The sequence below is a fragment of the Acomys minous genome, assembly GCF_964271855.1.
Source record: "Acomys minous genome assembly, chromosome: 12".
Taxonomy (NCBI): Eukaryota; Metazoa; Chordata; class Mammalia; order Rodentia; family Muridae; genus Acomys; species Acomys minous.
In genome coordinates this window covers 89,357,878-89,382,458 of record NC_140493.1, presented here as the reverse complement: position 1 = coordinate 89,382,458, position 24,581 = coordinate 89,357,878, and the positions used below count along the sequence as shown (strand labels likewise).

The 24,581-nt window shown below is 53.2% G+C and overlaps 1 protein-coding gene across 1 annotated transcript; it reads right to left on the bottom strand.

Annotated features, from left to right (window-relative positions):
• Positions 1-5,426: 5,426 nt before the first annotated feature.
• Positions 5,427-23,715, bottom strand: OSBPL7 (oxysterol binding protein like 7). The gene is made up of 23 exons (XM_084748739.1): positions 23,522-23,715; positions 22,089-22,236; positions 21,854-21,979; positions 21,651-21,704; positions 20,465-20,578; positions 20,067-20,162; positions 19,824-19,941; positions 18,970-19,073; positions 18,657-18,749; positions 18,233-18,365; positions 18,033-18,127; positions 17,775-17,870; positions 16,055-16,192; positions 15,289-15,382; positions 14,197-14,444; positions 13,873-14,010; positions 8,695-8,758; positions 8,483-8,561; positions 7,266-7,410; positions 7,009-7,153; positions 6,804-6,930; positions 6,566-6,688; positions 5,427-6,406 (listed from the first exon to the last, which is right to left on the bottom strand). The coding sequence occupies exons 2-23, from the start codon at positions 22,155-22,157 to the stop codon at positions 6,298-6,300; spliced, it is 2,508 nt and encodes an 835-aa protein (XP_084604865.1). The 5' UTR covers positions 22,158-22,236; positions 23,522-23,715; the 3' UTR covers positions 5,427-6,297.
• Between the last annotated feature and the right edge of the window lie 866 nt (positions 23,716-24,581).

Sequence of the window (24,581 nt, the reverse complement as noted above, 5' to 3'; positions counted from 1 at the left end):
GGGTCACCTGGTGACCTCTGCCATAGGCTCCTTTTTCTCTCAGGGGCTGTCATCCAGAACGTGTTAACGTCTAACCTCATTTTCCCCTACGGCTGAAAGCACAAAGGTAAGAAAGCCTGAGGCATCTTACGGTGTCTTATTCCAGACCCCAGAAGGGGCCTGCAGGTCTCCAGCTACCACCACTGGCCTGTGGTGCAGCTCAGATGTGGAGAATTGGTGATGGGCGGGGCCAGCTGCGCTGAACATTACTTCTTGCTCACGTCTCAGCTTTCTGCTTTAACCCAAAGGTCCGTGTTAATGTCTGAAGATGAACTTGTGGATCCTTTTCTCAGTGTGTGCACTGATTCAATCAATGAATCAATCAATGAATCAATCACTTTCTCTCCCTCCCTTGCTCCCCATTGTTCATCCCTTTGAATAGCCTTGCCTGTCCTGGACTTGCTTTGTAGACCAGGCTGGCCTCGAACTCACAGCGATCTGCCTGCCTCTGCCTCCCGAGTGCTGGGATTAAAGGCGTGCGCCACCATGCCTGGCTTAACTTAGAGTACTCTTTGTAGGTCCTGTTTTATCTGCCTTACCAAAAAGGAAGTCCAAAACGAAGGTACAAGGTTAGATTTGGGGTCCCAGCCCCAGCGTGTGATGGGTTGTGGGCCTCAGAACAGTTGCTCTCATCCTCTGGCAGCTTCCAGGTGTGCCTGGGGTCTGCGAGAACGAGAGTTTTCCTAACTTTTTGCTTGCTTGTTTTTGTTTTTCAAGACAGGGTTTCTCTGTGTAGCCTTGGCTCACTTTGTAGTCCAGGCTGGCCTCGAACTCACAGGGATCTTCCTGCCTCTGACTCCCAGAGTGCTGGGATTAAAAACCTGCGGTTTCCTAAAGCCGCAGCCACGGCCACATGCTGGGGAAACTTTTGGAATAATCTCAGTGGATGGCAGAGTTGCTCATTTCTAGGGTGCCAGGCGCCCTCTTGAGGATTCGTGGAGAATTGCATCGTGTGTGTGCGTGTGTAGTGTGTGTGTGTGTGTGTGTGTGTGTGTGTGTAGTGTGTGTGTGTGCATGCGTGCATCTTGCATCCTCTCTGTTCTCTCTCCTTCCAGCAGTGAGTATCCTGACCCTTCCATTCCACTGTCCCCATTCCCTTCCCAAAGCTCAGTCCACCAACCTTCCTGGCCAGAAACAGATGCTTTGTTTTTGTCACACTAAGTACCCTGTGTGTTCTGGCACCAGATGGCTTGGTGCCTCCGGTTGGGAAATGCCTGTGTGAAACATCCCTTCCACATAGGATATTTTGTGTCTTCCCCCCGCCCCCCTTAATGTAATTTAGGTGTCTCCACCATCTTTTCAGTGACGTGGAGCTGTGTGGGGCTGGAAGATGCCAGGCAGCTGGGGTGAGAGGGCTGTGACTCCACCACCTCACCCTCTACCTTCCTCTACCCCTGGTTTGCTCTACCCTGCTGGGCAGTGCCTATCTTTTCTTCCCCTTTGTCCAATGTGGGAGGGGCCTGGCTTAGTGCACAGCTTTGCTTCCAGCTGAGTCAAGACTTTAAACCATTAAAGTCCACATTTCTCCCCTTTGCCCCAGCTGGCCCTGCCTTCCAGGCCAAGCGAGATGCTTAGGTCTCCCCTGAGGCCCAGCAGTTAAGAGTGCTGTCAGGACCAGACCAGCAGGGCCCTGAGAGTGGAGTCTTCCTTTTCTTTCTTTCTTTTTTTCTTTTCTTTTTTCTTTTTTTTTTCCTTTTTTTTTTTTTTTTTTTTTTTGGTTTTTTGAGACAGGGTTTCTCTGTGTAGCCTTGGCTTGTCCTGGACTCACTTTGTAGACCAGGCTGGCCTCAAACTCACAGCGATCCACCCACCTCTGCCTCCTGAGTGCTGGGACTAAAGGTGTGCTCACCACCATGCCCGGCTTCTCCTTTTATTTCTATCTGGCAGTGAGAGACGTCACTGTCCATTTGAATGGCTGCCCTAGGCTCTTGACACTGTCCACAGATCCCATCCAGAGTCAGAGGACCAACTCTCCTCAGGCTGGCCTGGTCACCACGTCAGTAACAACCCACCAGACCCTGGCTGGACTGGGACAGTGTAGTTCCAAACACCTCTTATCCTGGCATTCAGGAGGCTGAGAGAAGCCAACCTAGCCGATCTAACCGAGTCCTTTCTCAAAAAATGGGGTGGGGAAGGCCCACTGTAGCAAAACTCTGGTGTGGCAGTGCAGGCCAGCATTTGGCAGGCTGAGGCCAGAGGACTTCAAGCTGAGATCCAGCCTGAGGTACACAGCAGCATCGTCTCCAAAGGCGATTGAAAAGAAAAAAAAAAAAAGAGGCTTTCCAGCCAGGTGTGGTGACACAGGCCTTTAATCCCAGCACTCAGGAGGCAGAGGGAGGTGGATCTTTGTGAGTTCGAGGCCAGCCTGGTCTACAAAGAGAGTCCAGGACAGCCAAGGCTATACAGAGACACCCTGTCTTGAAAAACAAACAAAACAAAACAAAACAAAAAAAAAAAAAGAAAGAAAGAAAGAAAGAAAAGAAAAGAGCCCTTCAGAATGGGGTGAACTTGTGGACCCAGTAAGGGTCACCATAACCTCATCTTCTTGCCCTGTCCCCACCTGCACTGTCCAGCTGGCACCTGCATTAGGCTGAGAGAGGGCGGGCACATGTCACAGAAGGCCTGGTCCCTGTGTCTGCTGAGAATTTAACACTGCAAGCGGGTCTGGAGGAGGGTGAAGAGAGGCTGGTCTCTCTGGTGTTCTGCTGCTCCCAGGGGAAGGTGGGGGGTGGGGTGGGGAGGGTTGCTCACTGTTATAAAAAGGTCCTGATGTATGTAGGCTTCAGCTGGCGTGGGGGAGGGGTGGCAGTTATTTCCGGCATACGGTGTTAGGTCAAGTGTGCTCATGTTAATAGTCTCCATAAATAAACCGGAGATGTGAGGCGGGAGGATCACAGGTTCAAGGCCAGCCCATACAGCAAAGACTGTCTAATTTGACAGCAGCCAAACAAAATAACCGCTGCGGCCACCATAGTGCCACCAGGCTGGATGGCTCACACTAGTGCTCCCCAATACTTGGGAGGCTGAGGTAGGAAGGCTACTGTGAGCTCAAGACTAGCCTGGGCTACATAGTGAGTTCCAGGACAGCCTTGACAACAGTAGAACATCTCCTAAAATGAAAACAAGATCCTCTATGAGCAACTAAAGACCCTGCAAATGCAGGTTCCCCCCCCCCCCCTTCTTCCTGGGGACCGGGGAGAGGGAAACAGAGGAAAGGTGTGTCATCAGAAGTTACCACAGTTCAGGGGGAGGGGTCTCCTGATCCCTCCAGCCCAGGGACTTCCTCTTGGGGTGCTTACCAACACAGAGCAGGGACTTGGGGTTGGTTGGAGAAGAGAAAAATAAATAAAGGAGAGACCCAGTTGCTCCCCAGCTTCTCCTTTGAGACACCAAAAAAGCGAGAGAAGGAGGTGTCTAAACAAGCCTGGAGCAGGAGTCTCTGCTTAGGCCCGATGGCTGCTCCTGGGCACTGGGAGGTGACAGGGCATTTTAAGCAGGAAAAGGTGTTACATTTGAAATGAGCACCTGGAAGCTGGGTGTGGTGGCTCAGGTAATGCCAGTGTTCAAGAGGCCGTGACGAGAGGATTGCCGAACACTGACCGGTCAAGGCCAGCCTGGATGACACAGGGTTTCATCCTGTGTATACTGTGCCTGGGTATACTGTGAACACTCTGTCTTTAAAAAGCAAACTAAAGCCAGGCGTGGTGGCACACACCTTTAATCCCAGCACTCGGGAGGCAGAGGCAGGTGGAACTCTGTGAGTTCAAGGCCAGCCTGGGCTACAAGTGAGTCTAGGACAGTCAAGGCTACACAGAGAAACCCTATCTCAAAAAACAAAACAAAAAAAAAGCCAACTAGAGGGGGCTGGGCATGGTGGCACATGCCTGTAATCCCAGCGCTCAGGAGGCAGAGACAGGTGGATCACTGTGAGTTGTTTGAGGTGAGCCTGGTCTACAAAGCAAGCCCAGGACAGCTAGGGCTACAGAGAGAAACACTGTCTCAAAAAATTAAAAAAAAAAAAAAAGCAAACTAGACACACAGACAGCTTAGTAACTAAAGAGCTTGCCTTGAAATTGCCAAGGACCCAAGTTTGGATTCCCAGAGCCCCTGTGAAAATTCATGCTGTGATCCCACTGACCACAAGGTGGGAAACAGTGCAGGGAGTGTTTTGGACCTCACCGGGCAGCTAGCTACACCCTTCTTAGTGATGTTCAGACCCTATCCAAACAAAAAGATAGAAGGCGGCAGAGGAAGGACCCCTGAGCTTGTCCTCTGACCTCCACATAAAAACGTACACATGTGCATGCCCATGCCTATACGGACACACCCACACACACATGAACATGCATACACACAAGCCAGGCAGATGAAAACCCACAGCGGAGGCTAGAGGTCTGGCTCCTCCACCCTCTGCTCTGCCAATTCACAGCATATGCTGGACACCCCTGGCTCTGGAGGCCTCGCAGCAGTTTGCCCACCACCCATACGGCCAACACTCCCGGATGACCCATTTTCCAGGAATCAAGACTCAGGTCATCAGATCTGCATGGCAAAGTGTCTTTACCCTCTGGGCCATATTTTTTTTTTTAAGATTTATTTATTAATACACATACAGTTCTCTACCTGAAGGCCAAAAAAGGGCATTAGATCACATTATAGATGGTTGTAAGCCACCATGTGGTTGCTGGGAATTGAACTCAGGACCTCTGAAAGAGCAGTCAGTGCCCTTAACCTCTGAGCCATCTCTCCAACCAACTTACTGTCTGAGCCATCTTTTTTCTTTTTTTTTGGTTTTTCGAGACAGGATTTCTCTGTGTAGCCTTGGCTGTCCTGGACCCACTTTGTAGACCAGGCTGGCCTCGAACTCACAGTGATCCACCTGCCTCTGCCTCCCAATTGCTGGGATTATAGGCGTGCGCCACCACACCCGGCTCCGTCTGAGCCATCTTACTGGCTCCAATAAGTTAACTTTTGTCAGGCTCTTCCCCTAGTCCTCGGTCAGTGCTGGAGATGGAACCCAGCCTTCTGCATGCTAGGCAAGCACTCTACCCCTGAGCTACGTCCCTACTCCTTTGGAAGCGACCTTTCGGAAAGGCGTGAGTGAACACACAGCTGTGGCTATGGGCCTTCCCCAGAGCTTGAGAGCCTATAGTTTTCTTTTTTTTAAAAAAAAGATTTATTATTTATTATCATGTATACAGTGCTCTGCCTGCATGTACACCTGCAGGCCAGAAGAGGGCATCAGATCACATTATATAGATGATTGTGAGCCACCATGTGGTTGTTGGGAATTGAACTCAGGACCTCTAGAGGAGCAGTCGGTGCTTTTAACCTCTGAGCCATCTCTCCAGCCCCAAGCCTATAGTTTTCAATGAGTGGTCACAGGCCAAAGTCTCGGACAGTCTTTATTGGAGCTTGGAATGTTATAGCAATTCACCTGACGCAGGCAAACTGACAGAATGAGCAGCAACGCTGACAGACACCAGCAGCGGGGGGTGGGTGGGGTGTCCCGGCTACATTGGGGAGTCCTGCTCGCCTGCAAGCAGGACACACACACACACACACACACACACACACACACACACACACACTCCTACACAAACTTACACTCACACCAGCTCCCTCCCTCCTGGGTGAATCTGAGGCCAGGCACCTCAGACTGCTCCCCACCTCTTGGGACATGTGCTAAGCTGAGCCTGAAGGGACCACTGGTGGGCCTCGGATGGAGGAGCTGGAAGCTACAGGTGCTTTGCTGTTTGGGAGAAGGGGATGCAGGACAAGGGATGGAGCAGGGCAAAGGGAAGATGCTGAGGAGAGGGCAGACGGGCAAAAAGGGCATCTCCTCTTCATGGCTCGCTCCAACCTTGCAGCACAGCCAGCGCCCTGGGCACGAAAAGTCTGGGGAGCATCAAGGGGCCCTCTGTGTCCAAGGAAGGCACTGAAGTGGGGAGCAGATCTGGGGAACCTGGCGTCTCCCCCAAATACTCCCAGACGAGGAGGATGGCTGAGCGAGAAGGGTCTGACATGCCAGCTGCTGGGGTAACAAGACTGGGGAAGCACAGATTCCATTTCCACCCCAGTAGCGGAACGGGACTGTGCCGAGATACAACCCCTCTGGCCAGCAGAGGCAAAAGGACCGGAACCCAGGCTGCTCCTTTGTACTCAAGGGCAGTGAGTGGGACCTGACCTCACCCATGTGTCCAAGGTAGGAGTAGGGGCAGGAGTGAGGACCCAGAGTCTCCTGCCCCGAGGCCAGGGCTACCAAAGTACAGCCCCGTCCAGGTTCCCATAGCCTGGTTCAGCGCGCAGCCTCCAGTAAGTGTGGTTGGTCACCCACCACTCCTTGCCGCTGCCGTCTGTCTGTCGCCTGGAGGGAAAACACCAGTAGGCGTGGGTAGAGGATGGTAGAATACAGGCTGGGAACCCGGTGCAGCCTCCCACCCGCAACCACCCTACTCAAAACCAAAGAGAGCAATGAGGCGCTGAGCTGCAGAAGGACTCAGCGTGGTGGGCGGGGCGGAAGTACCTGAAGAAGCGCGCCTGGTGGGCTATGTTATTCTCTTCCATCACTCTTCTCCGGTCTCGCTGTAGCTGCTCTATCCGTCTCTTCTGGGCCTCAGCGGCCTGTATGTTCCCCTCCTCCAGGTACCTGGCGATCCAGGCCTCAGTCAGCGTACTGGCTAATCTCAGGGGTCTCCGAAGCTGAGGTCCCTGCCCCTTCCCCATTTAAAGGAGTTCCTGGGTCAGGCTAGCCAGGCACTGACCTCTGGTCCGGCCGCAGCCGTGTGTCAGTGGAAGGCAGTGTCCGTTTCAGCTCCGCCGTCAGCTCATTCAGCTCCAGGGCAAACTGAGTGAAGCCGAAGTTTCGCTCATGGTCTGGGGGCATTGAATCTGGGGGAGGCAAGGGACTGAGGCAGGTGAACTATGTCACCCTCACCGTGCCCGGCCCTCCGAGGACATCCCACTTACTGGGTTTCCAAATGCACTGCCCACCCGGTGGGGGGCCTCGGTATAGCCCCTCATGCCACTTCCCAAAGAGGCGGTGGAGGACACGACCACTCCTACTAAGCACAGCACCTTGTACCTCATGGATATTGGAACTCCAGTACTTGGCCTAGGACGGAGAAGGCGGGGCCTGAGTGAGGGGCTCCGCCCACTTCCCCAGGGTGTCGGGATCAGAGGCCTCGCTCAGGGTGGAGAGGCGGGGTTAGGGTGGCCACGCCCACCTTGCAGAAGGTGATTTTGCAATGGCAAGAGCTGTCTTGTGTGTTTCGGATAAGCACTTCTCCATAGTGCTCGATCCAGCGCTGGCCACTCAGGATGTTGTGAATACAGGACGTCACCTTGTTCCACTCAAAGTGGTCCCCAAACCTGAGAGAGACAGGGCACACGAGGGCACCAGTCAGCCAGCCCTGGGAAACAATAGGCTGTGAATCAAGTGCTCGTATTTTCCTTTATCAAGTCACATGGGTCTGAAAGGAGTGCCAGGGTCCTGGTACCGGCTCTGTGAAGCATGACTCTTGGTTACAAGCAGAGCTGCCATCACAGAACATCAGTGGATGTGTCTGGGTGGATCTCCGTGAGTTCGAGGCCAGCCTGGTCTACAAAGTGAGTCCAGGGCAGCCAAGGCTACACAGAGAAACCCTGTCTCGAAAAAATAAAGAATAAAAAAAGAATACAAAATGGGCTCACTGCTGCTCTTAGGAAAAGGTCCTTTTCTCTTTAGCTTCAGCTGGCCCATCTGTAAGATGGACTTAGATGAGGATTTTCCAGACAGGGTTTCTCTGTGTAGCCCTGGTTGTCCCGGAACTCATTCTGTAGACCAGGCTGGTCTTGAACTCACAGAGATCTGCCTGCCTTTCTCTCCTGAGTGCTGGGACTAAAGACATGTATTACCGCCGTTGGCTGTGATGAGGGTTTACAAATATGGTTTGTGACCTATTAGTCCCAACATCCATTTAGATTTCTGTGATTTAGCCGGGCGTGTTGGCTCATGTCTGTAATCCCAGCACTCGGGAGGCAGAGGCAGGGGGATCTCTGTGAGTTCGAGGCCAGCCTGGTCTACAAAGTAAGTCCAAGACAGCTAAAGCTACACAAAGAAACCCTGTCTTAGAGGGAAAAAGAAGAAAAGAAAATGTGTGTGTGTCTGTGTATGTGTATGTGTGTGTGTGGTGTGCCTCACACACATGCTGATTTGATGTCTCAAGTGCATTTCTTAACGTGAGTCATGATCAAAAAGTTGTTAAAGACACTTAGTCAGATGACCTCGTTAAGCGCCCCCCGAAAACGCCACCATCACCCCCCCCCCCCCGTCCCCGCTCTTAGACATCTGGCCTTCTTTGCAGCAACTGCTGCAAACACAGGTGTAAAATACACAAAGGCTGCCTGTTGTCACCCCCAGCACACAGGGCAAGGCCTGGCCACTGGAACTTACGGGACTCACCTGGGCAGGCTGACGTTGACTGTCCCCACCGGCACGATCTCCAGGGATTTACCCCAGAACTTGTTCTTCCACTTCATGTCTGGAGAGGTCAGTTGAGGGAGGGGAGAGGGAACAGAGAGAAAGCCAGAGTGATCCAGAACGTTCCCGCTGCCCTACCCTGCCGCTGCCGCCCACTGGTGACCTTCTCGGCCAACCGGCCCCATTCCCCTCACCTTGCCAGAAGATGAAGTTCTCAGATTCGGCGTGACACGCGGAGATCGGAGGATGATGGGAAACCTTGATGAGCAAAGAAGTCCTTAACACCGTCCGTAAGGAGCTTGGAGAGGGGGGGTCTTCTCCTAACATGCCCCCCACCCCCCCAAATTCTCTGACTTCTAGAAGTCTTTTGTTCCTGTTACCTCCAGTCACCATCCAAGTCCATGCACCCCTCCCCAGGGGACCCTGCGGTCGCCTTGCTCATGTGCCTTGCTGGCTACCCTGCCGACAGAGGCCTTTACTAACTCTGCTTTGGCCGGACACTCCCTGTAATATATACCATACCGGGCCTCGAACCTACGCCCCGAAACCCGGCCCTCCCTGAGGACCATCTTCCCTCTTCATCCGCATTCTCCCCACACAGCTGGCCATCTCTCCCCGTTTGGCTTCGCTCCACACTCTTGGATACGTTTGGCCTTATCCTCCCTTGGACCGGCTCCACCATCTGCAGCCTTCAACTCGGCCGTTCCCACAAGCCTAGGGTCCGTGCTGCCCTGTTCCCTGCCTCTGCCTACAGCTGTGATGTGCTCCTCACTATCTGCTTTCTTGTGGTCTGCGCAAAGCATCCTGGCTTCGGTCCGCCCAGCAGCTCTACCCTCTCACCCAGCACCCTCTGCCACTTGCTCCCCGCAACTGGCCAGAGATGCCAGCGGCGCACGGCTTGGTGGGTAAAACGTGCTTGTCGCCAACCCTGACAACCTGAGTTTCCGCTCCAGGAATCAAGCTACAAGGCGGGAGGAGAACGTGGCCGTCACAAGCTGGCCTCTGACATCTGTAGCTGTGCAGTGGCACATGTGCTCACAGACACAGAAATAAACAGGGTGATTGTTTTGTTTTGTTTTGCAAGACAGGGTTTCAAGCCGGGCAGTGGTAGCACACACCTTTAATGCCAGCACTCGGGAGGCAGAGGCAGGCGGATCGTTGTGAGTTCGAGGCCAGCCTGGTCTACAAAGCGAGTCCAGGACAGACAAGGCTACACAGAGAAACCCTGCCTCAAAAAAACAAACAAACAAACAAACAAAAACCAAAAAAAAAAAAAGGAAAAAGAAAGAAATTGGCAGCACGGCCACTGGTTGTGCCCATGGCCTGGCCTGGCCACACACCCCACAGAGGGAATGACCAGTTGCATATCGCTCCACATCTAGACCCTAGTCACAACAATCCTCTGAGATCCTAAACCTGAGCTAGCCCTCTGCCCCTGCAGTCAGAGCGGGAACAGAATAGAGGACAGCTACTCCTTCCCCTCTGGCCTCACTCCTGCTCCCTGCTCCCCTCCTCACCCTCCCCCTACACTGTGAGGACAGCTACTCCTTCCCCTCTGGCCTCACTCCTGCTCCCTGCTCCCCTCCTCAGCCTCCCCCTACGCCGTGCTGCACTTCTCCTCCATTGCCCCACTGCTCTCCCACACCTTTCCCCTCGCCCTCCCTCTCCGTGGCCCCTTCGCTATGAACGAAAGGATTTCCGTTTCTCCCATCCTAAGCAGTGAGCCTTCCCTTTATTTCCCCCACACAAACACTCATAGCACTTTTATTCATAACATCCCAAACAGGAAACGATTCAAATGGCAATCAAAAAGAAAATAAGCAGATTGCCATGCATCCACACAAAGGGATATTCATTAATAGAAGGAACAAACTGTTGGCAGAGTCAGCCACACGAATGAGGCTTTATACTGAGTGACTAGAGCCGTCGACAAGAGTACACGGTCCACGACTGCACTGCATGCCTTCCCTTTCTAGCTGTGCGCATCTCTGCTGGCATCTGCAGCCACCGTTCCTGGTGGAAGACTAGGAGCAAAATGTCCTCTCTGTAGGTCAGACAGGAGGCTGCTTCCTGGTGTCCACTTGATTCTGCTGGGCAAAACTTTCACCCTCTTTGTGGCACGCATCTTTACATAGCAAGTTCAAGGCCAGCCAGAATTACGTAGTAAAATCTTGTCTCAAAAAAAACAAAGCAAAACCCGGGCGTGGTGGCGCACATCTGTAATCCCAGCACTCAGGAGGCAGAGGCATGCAGATCACTGTGAGTTCGAGACCAGCCTGGTCTACAAAGCGAGTCCAGGACAGCCAGGACTACATAGTGAAACCCTGTCTGGGAAGGAAAAAAAAAAAAAAAAAAAAAAAAGCAAAGTAACACCAACAAAAACTAAACAAACAGGCAAATTGTCTTATGATAACATTTCTTGAAAATAGTCTGCATTTTTTTTCTAGTTTTGAATTAAAGATTCATTTCTTAAAGACGTGTGTGAATGTTTGCCTGCATGTGTGGATATGTACCACATGCCCACAAAGACCAAAAGAGGGAACAGATCTCCTGAAACTGGAGTTACAGTCAGTTGTGAGCTACGTTGTGGTGCTAGGAACTGAACCTGGGTCCTTAAGAGCAGTGAGTGCTCTTAACCCCCAAGCCAATCTTGCCATTTCTCCAATCCCTAGTTTCAAAAAAAGAAAAAAGAAAGAAACACACACACACACACACACACACACACACACACACACACACACACACACAATTCAGGGGTGGAAAGATGGATCAGAAGTTAAGAGCATATACTGAGCAGCTCCAAAGAAGTCCAGCACCCTCTTCTGGCCTCCAAGGGCACTGCATGCATATGCGCTCACACACAGACACACGGACACACACATACACAAATGGGGGTGGTGCTAGAGAGATTGCACAGCAGTTAAGGTAACTGGCTGCTTTTCCAGAGGTCTTACTATGTAAATAAATAAATCCAAGTTCAGTTTCCAGTCCCCATAAGGCAGCTTACAAACATCCGTTACTCCAGTTCCAGGGCACCCGATGCCCTCTTTTGTACTCTGCAGCACCAGGTAGGCAAGTACTACCCAGACACGGACACACACACAGAAACTTTAATATATGTAGTACATATCTATACATGTGTGTGTTTAATTTATGTATGCATGTGCACATTGCATGTGATGTGTGTAGAGGTCAAAGGATATTTTGCAAGAGTTGGGTTTTTTTTTTTCTTTCTTTCTATTCATGTAGGTCATGGGGATTGAACTCAGGTCATCAGGCTTAGCGGCAAGCACCCTTACCATCACACTCGCCCTTTTCCTAGTTTTGACTTTTTAAAGATTTATTTATTTACTTATGTATACAGTGTTTTGCTTGCATGTACACCTACCGGCCAGAAGAGGGCACCAGATCTCATTGTAGATGGTTGTGAGCCACTGTGTGGTCGCTGGGAATTGAACTCAGGACCTTTGGAAGAGCAGCCAGTGCTCTTAACCTCTGAGCCATCTCTCCAGCCCCCTTTTTTCTAGTTTTTATTTTATGTTTTAACTTTCCCTCTTCTGGGGGAAAAGGGAGGTTGGGGGAGGGACTTGGAGGAGTGGAGGGAGAGGAATGTGGTCAGGATATAATGTATGAGAGAGAAATAAAAGTTAAACAAAACGCCCACTCTTGTCAAGGTGTCCAGCCTTTTTTTTTTTTTTGGCGTGGGGGTTGGGTATTTTTGAAACAGGGTCTCTCTCTATAGTCCTGACTGTCCTAGAACTCGCTGTGTGGCCCGCTGGCCTCAAACTCACAGAAATCCTCCTGCTTTTACCTCCCTAGTGCTAGGGATACATGACACGTGCCACCACACCCAGCCTTGTCCAACCTTGTGATGTGGCAATATGATGTCGCCATCTACAAGTATGTTGTCCTGCGACGTCCTCAGCCAGTGGCTGCCAGCTACACACCTGCTATGCTCGCTGCCACTTCATCTCTACCCTGTCCTTTCTGTTCTTTACTCAAGAAGATACCTGTCCCCTCCACCACCACCACCACCCCGCCCTGATCCCATGGGCCACCTCTCCTCTTGGTGACACCCCTCACAGAGGCTCCTGATTTTTTCCCACCTTCTAAGATGGGAACTCACTGACTTGTCACCTGTTCCCAGCCCCAGGTCACAGAGCTTGAAGCCAACAGGACATCCCCACCCCCACCCCGCCCCCCAGGAAGTCCCACCCAGTAGATGACTTGGGCTCCTTTCTTCCCTTCCTTCTCTGTTGCTAGGCTGTCCCCTGCACCCGTGCACCGGGTCGCCTCATCTGGAAAGACAGGAAACACTCAGCTTTCTCCCCTAGCTCACTAGCCTCATTTCTGTAGGCTCTGTTTCCCACACATTTCCCAATACCTCTACACGTGTTCCAGTCTGCTGCCCCATGCAAGGCTGGCAGCTCCCCGGAGTGGAGCTCCCCACCCCCCACCCCACCACGGGCCGTGGTACCCTGTACAGGGTGATGTCCCACACTCCTCACCATCCTACTGACTGCTGACTTCTGTCAGTGGTGGTGCACACGCAGGTCTTGAATTCGGTGTGCCACGGGCTAAACGCAGGGCGTCCTCGGCTCTCAGGCAGATGGCTTTAACGGCCTGCTAATGGCCTCTGCCAACTGTGGCAGACCACTGCCTGAGTGCTCCTCACAGAGCGCCACTGCGAGTGAACCGCTTCTCTGCTTTAACCTCCCCACGCCTTCTACTGCCTTCAGATTTAGAAGTAAATAAAACCTCAGAAGGCACCTCACCTTCAGCTACAAAGCGCGGAGTCTAGCCTACCCTGCCTTCAGCCCTATCTCTAACTTTGCTGAACACAATCCACCCTATCGTACACACATAGGAAAGAAACCAGTCTTCCAGCTCCTTGCTCGGACTTTCTCCAATCCGCCCTTTAAGACCTAGCTAGCAAGGTCGGGCATGGTGGCGCGCACACCTTTGATCCTAGCCCTTGGGAGACAAGAGGCAGGCAGATCACTGTGAGTTTGAGGCCAGCCTGTCTACAAAGTAAGACTAGGACAGCTGAGGCTACACAGAGAAACCAAAAATACAAAAATTTAAAATAAAATACAATTTAAATATAAATTTAAAAATTAAAAAAAAAAAAAGGACCTAGGTAGCAGTGCTGCCCCCCTTTCCCGCCAGCACACCTTGGGGTGTGGTTTTCAGTATCCCTCAAGGAGTTCATGAGTTCTGTTTCACTTTGCCTCCCATAAGCAGAGCAGAGTTCTCCCCCATTATCACATGCCTGTCACGTGGCTACTGTGTCCTGTTCTCACCCACTAACCCACCTTCTGGTCCCCAAAGCCCAGCGCTGGAAACAGCCCTCCCACCTCAGGGGCCCACACCTGCTCGCTGATAAAACGGAAACCCCGGTCAGGCCGCTCACACTCGTAGGTCTCTCCCAGGACTGGGTTGAAGGGCTTGCATCCTGCCCGGTGGTACGTCGAAGAATAGGCCGAGACTGCAAAGGCAGCAATGTACACCTGTGAGAAAGCCAAGGAGGACACCACAGGTGTAAAGACGGCCCAGGAAGCAGGACAGCAGCCCGCCGCAAGCCAAGCCTGTGGTTTTCAACGTGATGCTCCAGCATCAGGGATCCACCCAGCCAGGATTTGGGAAGTCAGGCAGAGCCCCTGAGGAGGAACAGGTAGGTGGTCCTGGGTGGGTACCATGCGCTCGCAGGGGTCAGTCATCCGGCTGGCCTGGTCCAGGAGGCTGCTGTACTCCAGTTCCTCACACAGCCTCTGTAGTGTGTTGAGCGGCTCGTTGAGCTGCACGGGCATCGACACCTTGGACAGGTCTTTGCCGATGTTGTTGCGGAGGATGTTCCACAGGCTCACATCTGTCCCGGGTCCGCTGGCAGCTGGCAGGCAGCGGCGGCGAGGGGGCCCTACAGCCGTCCCTGGAACACATGGCCCTGGGCCAACGTAGACACGTTAGCCTTCCTCCAGACACTGGCGTTCCAGACACTGCCAGGCCCGCTGCACAGGGCTGCCTCCTAATCTCCTGAGGCATCCCAGCGGGTGTCCGCTACAGGGAGGTGACTGAGCATCTGACTGCTTGTGACCTCCTAAGGCGTTGCATGGGCTAAGAACCAGCCAGACGGGACAGTTCTACTGCTACACACAAGTGCCCAGAAACAGGGCCTGAATGTTAATCTTGCCTCTGTCCCCTGAGGAACAAAACAGACGCTGGGGTCCAGATCACCCACTGTCCTCCCCATTAGTTTGAAGGGACAGGGTCTCCTTGAGTTTGAACTCACTATGTAGCTGAGAATAACCTTCATTTGCTCCTTTTGCCCCGCCCCCCACCCCCACCCCCAAGTGCTGGGATTACAGACCTGCGCCTCCACTCTCAGTTTATGCAGTGTTCTGGGATGGAAGCCAGGGCTTTGTGCGTAGGAGGCTACACTCTACAAACCAAGTCACACCCCCTGCCCTCAGCCACTTTCAGTAAAAGGACAGGCCCAAAGCCACTCTGCTGAAGTGCCCAAGGGAAACCATGTGTCTGTCTGCCGTGCCCCATTAAGCCTTTCCGGCCTACTGGAATGAAGGCCTGCGTCATTCTCAAGCCTGGTGCACCCCCTCCCAGGACTGCCCCCCCCCAATACTCCCTAGCTCATGGTTCTGAGGTGAATTCTGGAATCAGTACCCAAAACCAATAGTCCACCAGACACAGAAGCCTGCTTCTACATGACCTAGGCTAGGAGCAAACATAGCCAGGTTCACCCTGGCCCCACTGCCCGCTCATCCAGTTGGTACCTTTTTGATAGCGGTCAGCTCCCCTGAGGTCCAGCACCTCCTCAGACAGGCTGGTGGTGATCTCACTAGTGCAAGACTCCTCTTCCTCAGAACCCTGGACAGGGAGAGTTGAGAGGTAGGGCAGACGGAGTGGCAGTGCCCAGGACGTGGCAGGAATAGGATTGCTAGCCCGAGGAGGACTTTTAGCCGTAAAATATCACCCTGCTGTGCAACTGGCACTTGACTTGTAGGAAAAAGCCTGGGAGTAGCCAGGCATGGTGGCACACGCCTTTAATCCCAGCACTCGGGAAGCAGAGGCAGGTGGATCGCTGTGAGTTTGAGGCCAGCCTGGTCTACAAAGTGAGTCCAGGACAGCCTATCTCGAAAAACAAAACAGCAACAAAAAAGTATTTGTAAAGGCTACACAGAGAAACCTTGTCTCGAAAGACCAAAAAAAAAAAAAAAAAGAAAAAAAGAAAGAAAGAAAAAAGGAGCCTGGGAACATGAGAAGACACAGAGGAAAGGGAAGTTGATGGGTGCTGAGATCCAGAATCTTGGGGGAACGGGGTCAAAGGAGCATAGAAGCTGAAATGGGGTCATGGGAAAATGGCTTCAGAGACCACAGTAAGGTAAGGCATGTCAAGCTGGGAAGAAAGGCTTGTGGAGTCCAACAGATCCCTGAGAGACAGCCACTGAGGTGGTGAGAAAGGACACAGGGAATCTCAGCACCCCACCCTCCTCTTGCCCAAGTCCCTCCCCTCCTGCTGCCTGCTTCCTCCTCCCTCACCTCATTCTCGGAAGAGCTGGCGGAAAGGAGCACCTCACAGGCATCGAAGAACTCAGTGTGGGAGTCGGCGAGGGACAGCACACTGCTCTGGGACAGCTGCGGGGTCAGCTCGCGGCCTTTCATGTACAGAGCTTCTTGCTGTGGGAGCCAGATGGATGTAAGGCCTCAGAGGCCACTGGAGTGACAGTTCCTGGAGAGGGAACTGTCCACCCCCCCAACCAGACTCCTGCCAAGTAGCCATAGCAGAGAGGAGAGCGCTTCTGAGGGGGCAGGGAGGAAACCCCTGCAACTTGGAAGTGGTGGGCACCAGCACAGCCTGGCTCCGCCCCTTTTCCTGTGCTGGCCCACTCAGTCTGGACCCCGAAATTATGGACAGGTGCAGCTAAGTCCCCACCTTGCAGGTTAGAAAACTGAGGCTTAAACCACAAAGCTGGCATGCAGGGGCCACACTGGGACTCTTGTTCAGCGTGGCTACCACTGCGGGACCATGAGCCCGTTGGTTAGATTTTTCTGGGATTAAATTTTTTGTTTTGTTTTGTTTTTTGTTTTTCAAGACAGAGTTTCTCTGTGTAGCTTTGACTGTCCTGGACTCACTTTGTAAACCAGGCTGGCCTCGAACTCACAGCGATCTGCCTGACTCTGCCTCCCAAGGGCTGGGATTAAAGGCGTGCACCACCACACCTGGCCTGGGATTAAATTTTATGATTCAGATATGTCCACACACATATATCTGAATGCAGCCAAGAATAGATTTGAATGCAGCCCAATGCAGAGTTTTAAGCTTACTTAAAACATTAGAAAAAGTGCTCACAACTTTTGTTGTTATTAACTTGATTTTGTTTTTGTTTTTGTTTTTTCAAGACAGAGCTTCTTTCTGTCTGTCTTTCTTTTTTTTTTGAGACAGGGTTTCTCTGTGTAGCCTTGGCTGTCCTGGACCTGTTTTGTAGACCAGGCTGGCCTCGAACTCATAGAGATCCACCTGCCTTTGCCTTCCGTAGTGCTGGGATTATAGGTGTGCACCCACTGTGCCCAGCAAAACAGGGTTTCTCTGTGTAGCCCTGGCTATCCTGTACGCACTCTGTAGACCAGGCTGGTCTCAAACTCACAGAGATCCGCCTGCCTCTACCTCCTGAGTGCTGGGATTAAAGGCGTGCGCCACCACGCCTGGCGATTATGCAGTTCTTAAGTGTAAATTGCTATATCAAAGGCTAAAAACCAATGCGTCATGGGCTCTGAAGTCAAAGCAAGAGTCGTCAGAGTCTGGACATGTGGCTCAGTGGTAAACTGCTTGCCTAGTCTGGGCAAGGCTCTAGCTCTAAGCCTCAGTACTGCAAACAAAACAAAGCAAGACATGAGACACAATCTGTGTAGGACCAGGCAAGAGAGCTACGACGCTCTTGAAAGAAACAGAAGTTGGGTCCCTCTTACCCTTTCACCCGTTTCTAGACTTAAAAAAAAAACAAAAACAAAAAAAAGCCGGGCGTGGTGGCACACGCCTTTAATCCTAGCACTCGGGAGGCAGAGGCAGGCGGATCGCTGTGAGTTCGAGGACAGCCTAGTCTACAAAGTGAGTCCAGGATTGCCAAGGCTACACAGAGAAACCCTGTCTTGAAAAACCCAAAAAAAAAAAAAAAATCAACCCTGTCCCCAGCCCCTGGCTCTCTCACCCGAGAGCAAAAGCACAAGGAAAATCCAGTCATTGTCTGTCCTACACACTCACCTCCTCCGGGTTGAGGGAACTGAAAGAGTCCGCTGTGGTGTCTGAAGAGACGGAGAGTGAGTGGAGGCGTCTCTGACCATCTGGGACCTCAGAGACCTGAGGCAGAAGGTGAGGGACTTGGTGTGGAAAGGGGGGAATCCTCCCCCATCCACCCCCTTTACCCACTTAGGGACAGCCTCTGTCAACCCCCAAGCCCTGGCACAGGTTTGCCAACGGGATCTACAGGCCTCAGTCTCAGGCCCTCCCTCTGAGACTCACCGCCATCCTTGGCGGCTCTGAGCCCTGATGCAGGTCTCTCAGTCGATCCCGTTCTGTGGTGAGGGCAGCCAGGACGCTGCTGAGAGAGCTGTGCACTGCCGGGGGGTGGGGTGGGGGAGCGCGCAGGCCAGATGGTCAGACCCCTCGTCCTTTCCCAAGCTCCTCACCCGACTCCTGGCCACCACCTTGCCCATACTCACCCTTTTGGGCCAGGGCCCAGAAACTGCGCTGCAGATGGGCGTAGTCTGGAGGGGGCAGCCCACGGGGGCCGGAAGAGTCCCGAGACTCCAGGTAACGGGACAGGTTGGGAACCGAGCCGTGGAGACGACCAACCTGTGGGTGAACAGGAAGGGGGAAGGGACGGCTTCCTCTAGGACTTTTCTTTTCTTTTCTAAGATTTATTTATTTATTATTATGTATACAGTGCTCTGCTTGTATGTACTCCTGCAAGCCAGAAGAGAGCGCCAGATCACATTACAGATGGTTATGAGCCCCCATGTGGTTGCTGGGAATTGAACTCAGGACCTTTGGAAGAGCATGCGCTCTTAACCACTGAGCCATCTCTCCAGCCCCCTCCCCTAGGACTTTTCATCCCTGCCACCTGGGGCTTGCACCCCCTCTCACCCGTCCAATGGTGTCATCCTTGGCAAAGCCCTGTGTGCACCACATGCGGCTGGTCCGTTTCCCCTTCTTGGGTCTCTCAGTTGTCACTGAGGCCTGGCAAGTTGAGGAGTAATTTCACTCACAGGGTTTGGAGGGGCCACGGAGGAAGACACAGATCACCCAGGCATGAGGGTGTGGTATGCTGGCAGTAACCGGGCCAAAGGAGCAGAGAAACAGCCTGGGGAGGGGGGCTGCCAGACAGGCATGAAGCGGGCACGCCTGCCCCTTGAAGTGTTGGGGATGAGGCGTCCCCGCCTCCTCCCCTGACCCTTACCTGGTGTGTGGGGATCACAGGGGCGGAGGGGATTCGGTGTAGGGACTCCAGGCTCTGAAGGAGTTTGTGTAGTTCCTGGAGCTTACCCTGGCATTCTGAGAGCGCTGGGGGAGAAGGGGGGGGGGGTCATTGCTCTCCTAGAGGTGTCAAGACTCCCAGTCTGCCCCCTCACTTTCTTTCCATCCAAAGATACCGCTGGTAGCCAGGAAGAATCTGATACTGTTCCCTGTGTCTGTCTTAGGAGCGCAAAGCACTTCCTTCCGGTCCTCTGATGTAGCTGCTTCTTAAATTTCCTGGGGAGGCCAGTAGTCTATCCCCACCCTGTGTGAAGGCCACCCCTCACCTCTACTGCCTGTGCACAGGCTGGTGCCTTTACCATACCTCATTTATACATGATACCTTCTCTGGGTCGCTACCATGGTCTCCTCCTTCTGGAAAACAACTTGAGGTCACAGCCTCTCGGAAATTCTACAGCATTGCCTACTATCTCCTGTAAGTTGGGGCTCCTCAGGGCACCAAGATGATTTGATCACCTTGGAGGCAGAGGGTGTCTTCCCCAGCAGAGGAGGGGCCCCCTCTCAGGAAGTGGTAGAGGTCACATTTTTTTCTTCTTCTTCTTTTTCATTTTTGTTTTTGTTTTTTAAGACAGGGTCTCTCTGTGTAGCCTTGGCTGTCCTGGACTTACTTTGTAGACCTCGAACTCATAGCGATCTGCCTGCCTTTGCCTCCCGAGTGCTGGGATTAAAGGTATGCGTTACCACGCCCAGCTTACATTTTTTTTCCTTCTTGTTGATACTGCCCAGATCTAAGTGGACCCTACCCACAGAGGCCCTCCCTGGGCCAGAGCCCCTCACCATGAGAACAGCGGTCTAGGCCGTCACTGTCCCTCAGCCAGGAGGACACTTTCTCTCGAGGTCCAACCCCAGGTAAGGCTGGGGCATTACCTGCCGTTAGCATCTGGGTACCAGGGACCTGCGGAGGTAAGGCAAGGATGAGGGAAGATGGTGCCCAGCTCTCTCTGGATCTCAGTTCCCCACAGCCTCCATCCATCCTTAAATCTTCACATCGCCTGCTCCCCACTCCACGGCCCGTCTTACCTTGCGATGAGTGGCACTGGGCATGTCCAGGCGCTGGGCCAAGCGATGGGCTCGCAGCTGGGCCACCCAGCTTTGGAACAAGTCCTGGGATTTGATCTGCAGAAATGATGAGGAGAGAGATAAGAAGGAAGGAACATCAGGTCTCTGATCTCCAGTGCGAACACCTAGTTCATACAAAACTCTACTGCAGACGGACAAAGTACGGCATCCCAAGCACCAGAGCTCCTAGCTAGGAGCTAACTATGAAAGCGGGCCTGCTTCTGGCTGCTTCACACAATGGAGGCTTTCTCCTTGTCAAACACAGAGAAGACCCCGCCCCCACCCCCGGCTCCTATGCTTGTACCCTGGCACCTCTGCCAGGCTATGCCCAGAACATGCTTTGTCCCCAGGGATGTCACCTTTAGGTGGTAGATGTTGTCCTCCGTGTCAAGGTCAATGCGCTGGGCCTTTTTGTTGATGGACATGACTGACAGGCGGACATCAATGGAGCCATGGAGCTTCCCCTTGGTGATCTGCAGTGGAGGAGCGGTGGGGGACAGGGGCATGGTTGGCGGTTCCCAGGAGCGCAGAGCCACCACCGTCTCCTTGAGGCCACACTAGACTCAAGGGCTAAGCACCTCAAGCTATATAAAGGGGCTTGTTCCTTGCTTCATAGGCACAGAACACTACGCCACGTCCAACTTTATCCATGTCTCAGAAGTCAAGGGGAGAAAAAAATACTACCACCCATGGGAGTCTAACATGATGGGGGAGGGGACACCCCTGGGAGAGTCTACTCTTGTCTCTTGTTCCCAGCACAAGGACAAAGGTGATAACGCTCCCATTTCTTGGGCACTTAGTTTGTAATAGGTGTCATCTAGGTAACCCAACAGATGGCTGACTGTGCCCCCCCTTCCCGGTCCCGTCCCATCCCGTGTCAGCAGGAAGGAGGCTGAGGCCCAGGGACATAGCTGTCTCATGGTATTTTGGGGGTCCTAGGGCTACAAAGAAATCTAAACGCACACATGCTTGTCTCTACTAGCAAACGGCACGGTTTCTACACATAACCTATATACAGCCTCTGTGTCCTGTCGGCGTTTCCAGAGGACTTCTTCTTTTTTTTCTTTTTAAGATTTCCTTATTTATTATGTATACAGTGCACATTAGATCACATTATAGATGGTTGTGAGCCACCATGTGGTTGCTGGGAATTGAACTCAGGACCTCCGGAAGAGCAGCCAGTGCTCTTAACCGCTGAGCCACCTCTCCAGCCCTCACCTCCTGAGGACTTCTAATATCTAATGCCATGCAAACGCGGCGGGAATGGTGGTTCTAGTGTTTAAGAAATCATGGCAAGCAGAAAACGTGTATGTGTTCAGTACAGATGTATTTTGAAAACGTGTGTGCGTGTGTGCATGCGTATGTGCATGCGCACGTTTAAATCGTTGAATCTACAGATGTGGAACCTAAGGATACAGAAACCAACTGTAACTCGACAGAGCTTGCTGAAAGGTGGAACTGCATGAGACTCAAACCCGCCTCTGGCTAACTCAAGACTCCTCCGACCTTGACTCCCCGACACCCCAAACCCGGAACCTGACTCACATCTTGTCGTGTTGTGGCATAGTGCAGGATTCCATCCTCGAGCACAAAGTACCTCTGTACCGGAGGGACGGGACCAGGCAGCCGAGAGCACGGGATGGGGAGAGAACACACACACACATCTTTCTTCTCCTTTACCACACATGAATACCAGGGCCGTCCAGTGCCCTCCCACATGTAGCTCCTCCCCTGCCCTGCCACCCTACCTTGTGCCAGCCCTTAAGAGGCCACTTCCTCTTCTTGAGCAGGTGTCCTTCCTGTCTCTCAGGCATGATGCCCTCTGCTGCCAGCCTGCCCCGAGGCTCCTCCACCACCTCCCAGAGCTCAGAGGCCTGAAGTCCAGGGTAGACGGAGGGCAACAGTCGGTGAGCCCAACACCTCGGCCCATCCCCCAGGGACCCGAGCTAGGCCCACCCGGCAGGCACTGCTTTTTATTCAGACCTGCTGGCTGGGCTTGGACGACTGAGTACTCTCAGCCAGGGAGGGAGTGTCCCTTTCTTGAAAGTCCATGAGGAAGGAGAAGGTACTCCCTGACGAGGAGAGGAGAGCAGGGTGGAAAGAGGAAATGTCACCTTGTCCCAGGGGAACCCTTGAAGCAAAAGAGAAACTTATGAGTGACATTCTGCTGCCCTGTTTCCCACCTCTGGTCCCTCCTGCACCAAGATAACACATCCCCTACTTGCAAGCCACCCCATACCCCAAGTGTGCCCTGACCACCCCCAGGCCTGGGCAGCGGCACCCAATCCAGGCCCCACCGTAAGCTAAGCATCCAGCATGTGGCTCCACCTTGGGCATACACCCCAGGAATCCAGGGGATGCTCTGTTTGAGAGGCTGGGGAGTGAAGAAAGAAAAGGATCCAAGAAGAGATGGAAGGACTCAGCGATTAGGAGGGCAAGAGCTCCTCAGCCCAACTGCCTCTTCCTCCAGGATCTCTTCGCCTACATCTATGGCTTGGCCGTTCCTCTACCACAACCGCCCTGCAGACCACGCTTCAAACTTCTACTAGGTGGCCCCTTGTACTTATTGGCTGCCACTCTTGGTGCTCCCATTTTCTGTGTGTGTGTGTGTGGGGGGAAGCTGAGCCCTGAGACAGTCTTATTTTTCACCTGCCTCCTCTCACCAGACATGCCCCCCGCCCCCCACCCCCAAGGATACCCACCTTGGGCTTTCTAAGCAAAGCCTCACCAGTCCCTTGCCACTACATTAGTCCTCTGTGCCCCTGACAAGCACCTCCCACCCAGAAGGAGCAGACCACTGGCTGGCTGAGACACTGGATGGGAAAAGAGGTGGCCCAGGTCCCGCAGCAGTGCCCACAGGCGCCCTTGGCACCGGCTCTGGCCATCCTGACTCCGCTAGGAGATCAATAATGCATGAGGCTCTGTGTGTGTGTGTGTGTGTGTGTGTGTGTGTGTGTGTGTGTGTGTAGGGGGAGGGGACTGGACGGGTGATATTGCCCTGTGTGTGGGGAAGCAGCTCAGAGCTTTATGCAGCTAGCAAGCACCTGAGGAGTTAAGGCCCAAAAGGGACAAGGAAGTGGCAGCGTAAATGTGGCCGCCGAGGAGGTCACAGCAGAAGGGCCCAGGCTGACCCAAGGGGAAAGTCCTGCATTCAGTCATTCAAAGTTTCCAAACTCTTCCGGGGGTTGGATATTTCTATGCCCTTGTCCTGGCCCCTAGGACCCTGGCATTCGCTGCTGGCCTCCCGGGCAGAGATGGGAGGTGTCTCTCAGAAGGGAGGAGAGGCGATGAGCCAGGTGAGTGTCCCCCTAACCGCCTCCGCTCTCAGTCTCCTTACCGGAGAAGCAGACCCTACAGCTCCCGAGGAGAGGAAGCCCTCCCAGCAATGTCAGGTAGCGCAAGCAAGGCCCCCTTACCCCAAGGTCCATGGACGCCGGTTCTTCTCGGTCCGTACACTGATCTGCCTCTGAGTCACACTGTCTCCAAGTCCCTGGCTATCTCTTCACAGAGCTGAGCAGTGGCAGCAGCTAGCTGCTGCAGGAACCAGGAAGGAAGGAGACGTCGGAGCCTCCCCTCCAGCCGGATCTCCCCACCTGCCCCTCCCCCGTCGCCTCCTCCCGCCAAGCTCCGGGCTGCCGCTCAGCTCTGCCCCCCTGCTCCCGGGAGGACTAAGGACCAGAGTGATACCAAATGACGGGGGTGAGGGGTGGGGGTGGGGGGAGTGAGGGGCATAGTCCCCACTGGGCATAGTAGCACATGCCATCAGAGGACTGGAAAACTGCTGGCTTCAAGCCATTGCAAAGTAAAGGATTTGTTCAGACTGGCATGGCCTTGACCCCAGTGAGCACTCAAAGCTATGTCCTTATTCACCCTGCCTCTCATTTTACACCTGAAATAGATGGCACATTTTGGACCCAGCACAGATATCAGGTTGACTGGAGAGGGACAGAAACATCCTCCCACCCCACCCCCACCCACTCTGGGACATGGCAATCTGTGCCAGGAGCACAGCCATCAGGGCACTCATGGCAAGAGGGACAGCTAAAGGCCCACAGAGGCTCCTCATTGGGAGCAATGCCCTACCAGGCCAGCCTGTGGGTATCAGGAACCGCCGGTGCAGTCTCTAGGGTGGGAACACTAGGGGGCAGCCACTGGATGGCTGTTATAAAGGAACACCAACTTGGGGTCCCTTCCCTGACCCTCAAACACCTTTACCCACGGTTGGAGCACTACGTTTCAGTTGCTGAGGTAATTAAGAATTGGCTCTTGAGAAAGATCTACCAATTCATTCAAACGGACGGGCACAGCTAACAGGTTTGGTGCCTGAGAAACGGTGGCACCAGCAGGAGGATGTGGATGTGATGACAGGCTCTTCAGAAATGATGCAGGCCACTTCTGCTCCACCTTGTTCAGACTTCAGAGTCTTACACCTCAGGGACACCTGCTGTCTGGGCTCTCTCCAGAACCTCAGCATGG

Bases quoted from the DNA above. Each gene is read 5' to 3' on its own strand.
- OSBPL7 (XM_084748739.1), bottom strand. From the start codon at position 22,157: ATGGACTTTCAAGAAAGGGACACTCCCTCCCTGGCTGAGAGTACTCAG. The intron at 18,366-18,656 runs GTGAGAGGGGGT...GTTCACCCACAG, and splicing joins AGGATGACACCATTGGACGG to GTTGGTCGTCTCCACGGCTC. The intron at 7,154-7,265 runs GTGGGCGTGGCC...TCTCCGTCCTAG, and splicing joins GCAAAATCACCTTCTGCAAG to GCCAAGTACTGGAGTTCCAA.